Raw genomic sequence first — 10,316 nt, 5'->3', positions numbered from 1 at the left:
TGTACATTAAAAGCAATTGCAATGTCTTTCGCCCTTAAAATTTTTCTGTCATTAAAACTGATAGGATGGATTCCTTCTACGGACTTAGAGCCATTCACCAATCTAACAATTTTTCATAAATTACTAGACGACGTATGATGACAAAAAGTCTGGAGTAATTTTTGGTATTTCTTATCTTTTTATTGGCCCTTTTGGTCAGGATTTCTCTTCTTAGGTAGCTTAAAAGTGGATCGGACGGATTTAAAGTTCTGATAAAGTCTTTGTTGGGCTAGTTTGTTTGTTTCGTCAATTGGGGCGAGGACAAAGAAAGGATGGCGGTCTAGGGGAATGTGGTGACTGGCTGCTGAGAGGAACGTATCACTAAAAATCCGTTCAGCGACATTAACATCTAGTTTCATATATTTCTCTGCAAAAGTATCTTAGGTTTCATTTGTCAAAAGAATTTTCAGTCCGCTTTATTTAAACTTGAAAAACTTTTTTGAGGCGCACAAGGAATATCCTCGGTAATGTCAAGATTAATTAAAATTAGTAGGTGGTCTGAAATTAGAAGGTGATATTGATTAAAGTTAGTAGGTTGTTTTTTCAGGCGCAAAAGGGATATTCTCAGTAATGGTGATATTCACTAAAATTAGTAGGTGGTCCCAGTTTGCCATGCAAGATTAAGTAAAACTGAGAAAGATGCGAGTGATACGTCAGTGGATGTTGCCGATGGATTTCTATCACATGGTAGTCTAAATTGATGGTTATCATCAAGTGCGGTGGAGGAGTATTATTGAAAAATTTCGGCACTACGGTTTGCCCCGCGTTAGTCCTATGGTATATTAGAGGACGAAAATCGGTAGTGCGCGTTTGCATCGCCCAGTAAAATGCTTTTTTCTTCTGAGAGGAGAGCTGAGATTGATAGTTTATAGTCCTTAGGACAGCTACTGTGATGAGGTATACAGAAATTCGTGATACGGAATTCTGATTATTGGCCTTGATGTTAACGCTTTGCGCCTCTAGAATTCCTTCTTCCACTGTTTCAATTTCATCGTAGAGAAGAGAATTATGAATTACACGAAAAAGGTCACCTAGCTCTCGTAGTCGGTCTTTTCTGAGTAATGTGTAGTTCGGTCCTAAGAATGGAGTCCAATTTTTCAAATCCAATTTAAATTCTTCAAAAACCTCAATGTGGCTGTGGTAATTGCACAGCAAAGCTACTATTTCAGGTGCTTTCCCAGATATGCCATTACAGTTTAACTGTAGACTGTTCAAGGACTTACGTCGAAAGCGCAAGTGGATTTGCTTGGTTACCTTTTGGCGCATAACTGTTGAACTGTTTCAGCGTGTTAAATCAAGGGATTAATTTTGCTGGTGTAGTTGAAGGGATAGAGCTTAGTCGAGTGATAGTTGTAGAATTAGTTACTGAGAGGAGCAAATTACAGTTTGCTGTGCAGTAGAGACAAAAAATCTGTGGTGCTATTTTAATGTGGCTAGATCACTCCATTTAAAAAAAGAATCCATCCACAAACATGGCACACACATGCTTGCTTGGGAATGGAGGATTTGGAAATTTCACAAAAAGCAGGTGCTTTGGTTTATGCCGGCGCGAATGAGAAGTATTAAGATTAATAGACGGAGCAACCTGGCCGACTTGGAAAGCTCCGTGGCCAAAAACGCAGTCCGAGTTTTTGGCGCTTCCCTGTTGGCGAGGTTGTAATAAGTCCCATTCGCGGCTGTTCCTACAGCAGTCGGGTCCACCATTGGAAGGAGAAACCTCTGGACCTTTAAGACTATGGTCTGAAGATTCTGTGCTAATAGTACAGTAACTTGCTGTCGTTGTTTAGAATAAAATTTGCTTTGGTGATAATAATATATTTTATAAATACATATTATACATAATATACATTTATACATAATATTCAAAATACATATAATTTACATAATATACAATATAAGCATAAAATACATAATATACATAATGTCCATAATAAACGTAAAACACATAGAATACATTATATGCATAAAATACATACTATAGATAATGTACATAATATACAAAACATACATGATATACATAATATACATATATACATATATAAATATATACATATATACAATTAGCACAGATTATATATAACGATGGAAAGAGTCTTTGAACATTACAGCTATGATTTTTTCTTGAAGGCCACCCTGGAATAACGAATTATTTTTAGCATGTGTGAAATCAAGATGGTGGGGGTTAGTTGTGCTGGTGTAGTTGAAGGGATAGATATTGGTCGAGGAATAGTTGTAGAATTAGTTACTGGGAGGAGCAAAATACAATTTGCTGTGCAGTAGGGACAAAAAATCTGTGGTGCTGTTTTAGTGTGGTTAGATCCCTCCATTTAAAAACAATCCATCCACAAACGTGACATTACATGCTTGCTTGGGAACGGAGGATTTCTGAATTTCACAGAGAGCAGGTGTTTTGGTTTATGCCGGCGCGAAGGATTAATGTACGGAGCAACCCGGTCGACCTGGGAAACTCCGTGACCAAAAACCCGGTCCGAGCATTCTTTTGGCGCTTGCCTGTTGGCGAGGTTGTGATAAGTGCCATTTGCGGCTGTTCATACAGCAGTCGGGTCGATCATTGAAAGGAGGCACTTCTGGACCCTTAATACTATGGTCTGAAGATTCTGTGCTAATTGTACTGTAACCGGCTGTCCTTGTTTAGTATAAAATGTGCTTTGGTGATAATAATATATATTTATAAATACATATTATACATAATATACTTATTATACATAATATACATAATATCCATTATCTGCATACTATACATAATATACACAATATACAAAATATACATAGATTACATAAAATTCATGATATACATAATATACATTGAAACCAAAATATACATTTTATACATAATATACATATATACATAATATACATATATACATATATAAATCTATTCATAAATACAGGTAGCACAGAATATATATAACGATGGAAAGAGTCTTTGCACATTACAGCTATGAGTTTTTCTTGAGGGCCACCCTGGAATACCGAATTCATTTTTTAGCAGTCAATGAAATTACGTAGTTTAACTAGAATTATTCAAGTTACGTACGTGTGAAGGCAATCATCAGAAAACGTTGTCGCTCTGACTCAGTTTTTAAACAGTGTAAGAGCCTATAAATACCTATTTTAGTGTAAGAACAGTGAAAGAGCCTATTTTAGGTCGTTACTGTCGCTGCCATTATATACTATTTCCCGTGTCGTGGATAAAAATACATGGAAAAATTTAAATTTGAAATCTTGTCAAACAAAAGTTAGGGTAAAGTTCAGATTATTATAAGAAAAATATGATTAGCACAAGGAAAATGAAATCATTGTATACATGAAGTAACACGGAATTTTTAAGAGCAGCGAAAAAGATTTTCGCCAGTACTTGCGTGGAACAAAAAAAATTAAGGTTGCTTTGAATGAACAACTCAATTCACCTATCAGTGCTCTACGATTTTTCGAATTTTTTTAATTTACAAAACTTTCTTTAATTTTTGTCTAGTGTTAAAGGCCGCGCGCGTCTTACACACCCGCCCATTGAAAGACGAATTACGATTGAAAGGGTTTTAAAATGATACCACAAAACTCAGGACGAGCTTCTCTGGAGGTTCTAACCTAGGTAAAGATGCAGTGGTTCAGACTGCCATGAGCAGATATTCCAAGGAAGACTGGGTTTAATTATCAAGGAAATTAATTATTTAGATAGGTATTTTCCAAAAGTTGGATTTTGAACATTTTACCTTCAGTGACATCAGGATGTTTTGAACATCCTTAGACATATACCTGAAGCTGACGAAAAAAAAATGAAATTAGCCAGCTAGAATAAAAAACGTTGTATTAGAAACAAGCCAAAATGTAATTTAACATAGCTGCGCTTCATAAAAACAAGCGATAGAACGGCAAAAAAGCTCTAAAAATGTTTTGAAAAGTGAAATTAGAAAACGGTGGAAAAAGAAGTATATAATTTTTGACTTAGGCTGGACTTGCATCCCCGACATGGAGATTAAAAGTCTCACGTCATCGCACCTGAGCCAGGATAGCTAATCACTGAGCTAACTTCAGCTATAAATAAAGCAGATACAACAGATGCTAAATGAATGCTAAAGGTAAAATTTTTGATATAGACAAAACTTGAACCCCCGACTTTTAAGACTAAAAGTCTCGCGTTTTTGCATCTGCGCCATGGTCCCTCGACGATCTTCAAATACCGGCTACCAACAAAGATGCTTCTACAGATGCCATTTAATTGCCAATGCTATGTCGGCAAAAGTGCCACTATAGGATCACTTCAATTTGCGAGTTGAGTAAAGTGGACTTCAAGATATGACAATACGTTCACTATCCTGCTTGTGTAATTCAGTGCAACTTAAGACCTAGGAGCTCAAATTTGAAACAAAGGCGAAGCGGAGGTTTGCACCACTTGCGATACAAAACGAATATAGAAAAATGTTTAAGGTAAAAAATGAACAAAATTGAAAAAACTGTCTACCAAAACTTATATTTTCGTTTGTCTCGACAAGATCATTCAAGAAAAACATGCCAGACATTTCAATATTGTATTAGAAACGAAGCAAAAATTACGAAGAGAAAACAAAGCCGACAACGTTTGAGCAGGCACAAGTTGAGCCGAAAAAATATGATTTTATACAAAGAAATTTCAAGTTAAAATGCCCTCGTGAAAATACAATGAAAAAATCTAGCACTTTCAACTACGATGAAAGTTGCTTGTACAAGAAGAAAAATCAGTTATTTGGCAACTAAACCGACTATCTTTGAGCAGACACCAGTTGAGCCGAAAAAAAAATATTTTTGGATTTTTTAAAAATATTTTAAATCCCCACTGAAAATAGAATGAACACCACTAACACTTGCAACTACAGTGGAAATTGCTTACAGCACAAAAAAAATCAGTGCTGTGGCAGCTTAGCCGACGAAAAGTCTTACAATTCAATTTTTCTCGGGCTCTTTTTAGATTAGAAGTTTTAGATTTTCTGCAAAAAAAGAGAAAAGGATATCACAAAAAATATGAAATTTAAATCAACTAAGATTTGACTTAATTTAAGACCGGTAGCATTTTCTTAAAATCTAAAACACCTTAATCCTGAGTTTTTGCCAAAAAAAAGGAAAGTATATCACAGAAAGGCTTGATTTTGAGGCAAATTATGACACTATGAAGACAAAATTGCTTCGCATGATGAGCATACTTTTCTCTTGAAATATCATCAGCTTGAATCGTTTCTTTTAACTGATAAATGCCGCGTTTTAACGCTTCTTGGCCACATGTCTTCTTATTTGATCAAAATTGAGGGCGCAGAAAACACGAGATATTAACTTCTCTCATTAAGTTAGTGAATAGATATAACCAATTAAAAACAAAACTAAGACAATATTTATTCGAAATTTTGGCATAAATGACAAACCAATTAAAACAGATCATCTTCGTCGAAACTTATTTTACGGTTAACAGTTTCTTGTTTCTTCTCGAGTCCATGGTGTTCTGTCAGAGCTTCGACTGCACTTGAGTCACGTGTTGTATCTTCCAGACTATCATCAATATCCCGATCGTTGTCTATTCTTAACTCCCCGCCCTCGTCGTTGCTGTCTCCTATGATATTCTGCTCAATTCTCTTTAAAAGAGTTTTTGTCTGCTCATCCATAATCGAAAACTCTTCGAATTTCTTCACCCTAGTTTTATACATTTGCAGCTTTCTTTTTTCGACAAAGCGGATTACTTTCGAGCAGAACACGAACTCACGAGAATCTTCAAACTCAGATTCCGCAGTCAATTCGTGAATAACGTTTTTAGCTCGGACAAAATCTATGGCCAGTGCACATAACACAGCTTTCATATAATACGCGTTCGATCCAAACTGCAGTAGTTTGCTTTGCGAGGTGAAATTGGCGACTTGTGAGAAATGCTTGAGACCTGATTCGAAATCCGATATTTCCACAGCAAGATTGGCTGCATTTAGGATGCATGTGTTAGCAGTCGAGGGTGACTTGTCGTCTTTGAACAGCTGAGATGCTGAAACATGGAAATGCGATTCATATCGAAAAAGGAAAGAAGTAATACCAAAAAGTAAGTTAGCATCGTTTTCCAACTCAACTTCTGGTTCCATCCATGGATAAAAAACGCTTTTTAACCCCGGTACTACTCATGCAGGGCCAGCTTTTAGTCATCCATTTCGCCGAACCGGTTCAACCTTGAGGAGTCAGATGACTCTGGGAATCCTCCAATCGTGACCGAAGCGGGATTCGAGCTCGATACCTTTGTGTTAAAAGCCGAGCGTCTTACCCACTCAGCCACAGCTGCTGAAAACCGGTCGGGTCGAACGGCAGCGAGACGGCTGAGTGGGCAAATCCTAAACAGCCGGACATCGGCGACCAATCACATCTCTCTCGATTCGCCTTTGATTCGTTTTTATGAGCGTGACGTTTTTGCGTTTGCTGACAAAAACCAAGCCAAGTAATCCCCGGTTCAAAGGCCAAATATAATTAACTCTACTTTGAAACGCTCGAAAAGGTCGAAACACTCTAAAAGATGCCATTACCAATAAACCATTCATTTCTTGTATAATTTGATTTAACTTATCTTCAATAAAGGCTTCTGATACAAAGTTTTTGAAAGTTTGTTTTGAACGGTCGATGACCTGACTCGCAAAAAAATGTCGTCAGGTCGATTCGGTTCCAGAAAAAAAACGGTTTCTATCAAACTTCAGCAACAGCTTTGAACCTGCTATGAGCAAAAAGCAAAATGTACGAAATAATGACTCGATGAGGCGGTTCAATTAATAGCCTCGCTTTACTTCAAAAACGATGAGGCATTATGGATATTTACAGACCCTGCTCTAAACATTTCATGGCCTTCCGTTTGTCGTCCAGTTTCTGTTCACATACTTTGGCTATCTTCTCCAGCTGTTTTGCAGCCCTCGCCCTCTGGTCTCGCTGTACGTACAAACTGATTGTTTTCTCTATGTACTCAATGCCTTTCTCTGGCTCTGACTCGATCAGAATATTCCCCGCTTCCAGGTAGTTTTCGGCTGCATTTTGAGCTGCCATTGGACCTCCTGCTTCTGTGATTATCGTAGCTCCTTTGATGAAACATTCGGCAGCTTTGCCACCCAGTTCTGCTCTGACGTAATCATGACCCGCCTGCGTGTACAGTTTCCCCGCGCTTTCTATTTTTTCGCTGCATTCTATAAAATATATAATTTCAGGTGATAAAAGAAAAATAATCCAACTAAAATAATCCATCAGTAACAAAAAAGTTACCATAAAAGTGATAAGAACTTGACTAACTTTTCTTTTTCGTCTTTAGTCCTTTCTTGTATAATTTTTCAGCGCTTTTCACTTTCTGAATTGCCTCCTCTTCCCAGCTCATTCCGGCACAATTTCACTCAATAAGTTAAGTCAGTTCAAAATACATTTATTATATATTTTTTAGATTTAGCAATGATTTTGTCCTTAGTTAGTTCTTGGTTGCATTTTAAGAGTAATGCCTGAATTCAAAAGTCGCGAAACTTAGCAGACAAAATATTTAGGGCACAAAAAATTAGAGCACAAAGACATTTCCGCGCAGTGACTTACTTTCAGCGAAGATTCATTTTAAAGATTTTGAAATATATAAAAAATAACCGCCACAACACAAATATTTAGAACCTAGTCAATAATTCCATACGATCCGTAAAAATAAATAGATATTTTCAACAAAATGTTAGTTTCAACAAAATGCTAGATATTTGGGACGCATTTAATGATAGCATGTTGCATTAAACTTAAGAAACAAAGATGCGTAACTTAAAACACTATTTTAGAGAATTAATATAATTGTATTAATGCCGCCTTCAAAAAACGAAAATGCAATAAAAATTTAAATCGTCCAAAACAATATGAAAGCAAGGATAGCAGGTTTCTTGGTGTGATAAGAGGATGTCAACCAAATCCTAAAAACTGAATAGTGATAGAAATTAAAGTATATTTGACAAAAGTTGTCCTCGTAAAATGAATAGTAAACTTTAAAAAAATTCGAAAAATTTCGAAATTGTTTTTTTTTTAATTTTATTCCCAAGAAGGCGCTAAAATAAATTTTGAACACTAATTTTGCTGCAACGAAACTAAGATTTCGGGACTTAACTTGATTATTCGGCTTGCTATTTGATACCTATTTATTTATTCGCTCAAAATTGGACAAAAAACCAGTATATCTCAAGACCAAGAACTGTTTTAAAAATTTTTTAGTGGGGTTCGAATCACAGCTGCAGGGCTGTTATATCATATACAATTCAATCCAATCCAGAAAATAAAAAAGGTACCTGATTTTGCGCGGAAATGATGAAAAATGATGAAAGTAGTAGAGAAATTATTTTCATTGTTTTCATTTTGAGCAGCTTTTTTGAGCATGATTTGCTCAAGAGTTTTTATTTCCTCCATTTATTTGCACAAAATTATTAATACAATAAAAACCAATTTTTTCGATTTTGTTTTTCATAATCCAGTCAATTTTTCGAAATAGATTGTGAGAATTTTCGCAACTCAAATTGCAGGGAAAGCGCTACCCTAAGCTACAAAAACTTGTTTTCCACAAGTAAAAAAAAAACATTCAATTTTTTACAGACTGCATATAACCTAATGAAGCGCATTTCGCGTTACTCGCTCGCTTTAATCGCTCCAAACAAGATTAAAAATCGAAAACCTCAGAACAATTTTTCTCAACATTAAAAAAAGTTTTAAAATTTTTTAATGTCATCAACTCAAGCTGAAAAGATATATGCGAAGCACCAAAAGAGAAGAAATTCCTTATTCAGAAAAAAAGGATAGCCTTCCATTAAAACAAGATGCTGAGGACTATTTGAGAATTTTTATTAATAGCCAATGACAAAACTGATTAACTTGAAAAAAAAAACATAAAAAAGGCGATAAATTTAAGCAATTTTACGATTTAAAGTTCGAAAAGTTATTTAGCCTTCTAACCTCTATAAATAACATTCGAATAAGCGACGTAATTACTTGCAAAAACAAACAAAGTGGAAACTAAGCAGACAAAAAATAAACCGAAAGCGACGAAGTCGAAAAATCAATCAATACCAATGAAATATTACAAAACTTGAAATGCGATTTATTGGAAAAACACTAATAAGGATGCACAGAGTAATAGACGCAAATAGTACGCATATACTGCATGCATGTCGTTTATACTGCACTCATGTCGTTCATATACTGCATGCAAATCCGTGGACAGATTGTTTACGAAAAAAATCAAGTCTAATACCCGATGGGAATACCCTTGCCTATCGCAAGGGTAGCATCAACAGCAACCAATACTCACGTTTAAATCCTGAGCCAATTTTTAGGTATGAAGTATAAGCGTTCATTATAAGAGTTTACAGAACGACAAAACATTCCGTGGATACTGGCTTTAAAAATCTGCGTTAATATCCAATTTCAAATCTGGATAGATTTTCAAACAGAGCATTTTGTCTGCGGAGATTTGTGGATTTTATCAAAAATAACGTATCAAAAAATGACTGAATTGAAGAAAATATATAGACTGAAATTAAAAACAGGCACCGTACTTTAACTCGTACTAAAAACACCCGTACTTTACCCGCCCTTCGGGCAAGCAAGCAGGAAAATAATAAATCAGACTCAATGATGCCAATAACCAGGAGTTTTGAAACACTTGCTATTCCAAACGTCAATAAATTAGAGAGGAACAGTCTTCAAGACGAACCGTGACCAATCATCTACCACACATTTGAGCAATTGAATTTTACTTCTTTAAGCAGAAAACATTCAGTTTGAAACAAGCAAATGTTCTGGCCGGTCCTTATTGCTTTCTTTACCTGAAAAAGTACCAACTTATTCTTCTCAGAAACCGTCGCATGAACTTGATTTGTCTATTAAGCAATAAGTAAGTTCACAACTGATTCGCTGACTCCATGAGACAACTTCTGATTTGGGTTCTGATATGATAACCGCAATCTGATGATACGAAACTCGATTTCTGGATTACTGACCACTGATAACACTTTTTACAAATTTTTGTCATTATATTTCAGAAATTATGTTTTAAAAATGCAACATAACAAAAACAGCCTGAAAAATTATTAGATATAACAAAAAACTCTGAAAATTCCGACCTATCAGCATGAAAATAGGGAAAAAAGATAATCACGGAACTTGTGTATAGACATTTCACAGTATTACCAGTAACTAGATTAGTCGAGTCTACTTTTATAATCATGAGTCACTTACATCAAAAGTGAGTTACAGAAGAGGTAAAA

At 35.6% G+C, this 10,316-nt stretch overlaps 1 protein-coding gene across 1 annotated transcript; it reads right to left on the bottom strand.

Moving 5' to 3' along the window:
• Positions 1–5,456: 5,456 nt before the first annotated feature.
• LOC134848685 (uncharacterized) lies at positions 5,457–7,502 on the bottom strand. The gene is made up of 3 exons (XM_063866202.1): positions 7,333–7,502; positions 6,876–7,229; positions 5,457–6,058 (listed from the first exon to the last, which is right to left on the bottom strand). The coding sequence occupies exons 1-3, from the start codon at positions 7,412–7,414 to the stop codon at positions 5,457–5,459; spliced, it is 1,038 nt and encodes a 345-aa protein (XP_063722272.1). The 5' UTR covers positions 7,415–7,502.
• Positions 7,503–10,316: the final 2,814 nt, after the last annotated feature.

Source organism: Symsagittifera roscoffensis, chromosome 6, assembly GCF_963678635.1.
Source record: "Symsagittifera roscoffensis chromosome 6, txSymRosc1.1, whole genome shotgun sequence".
Classification (NCBI taxonomy): domain Eukaryota; kingdom Metazoa; phylum Xenacoelomorpha; order Acoela; family Convolutidae; genus Symsagittifera; species Symsagittifera roscoffensis.
The sequence above is the reverse complement of the archived record's forward strand: the minus strand, read 5'-3'. Positions and strand labels throughout refer to the sequence as shown.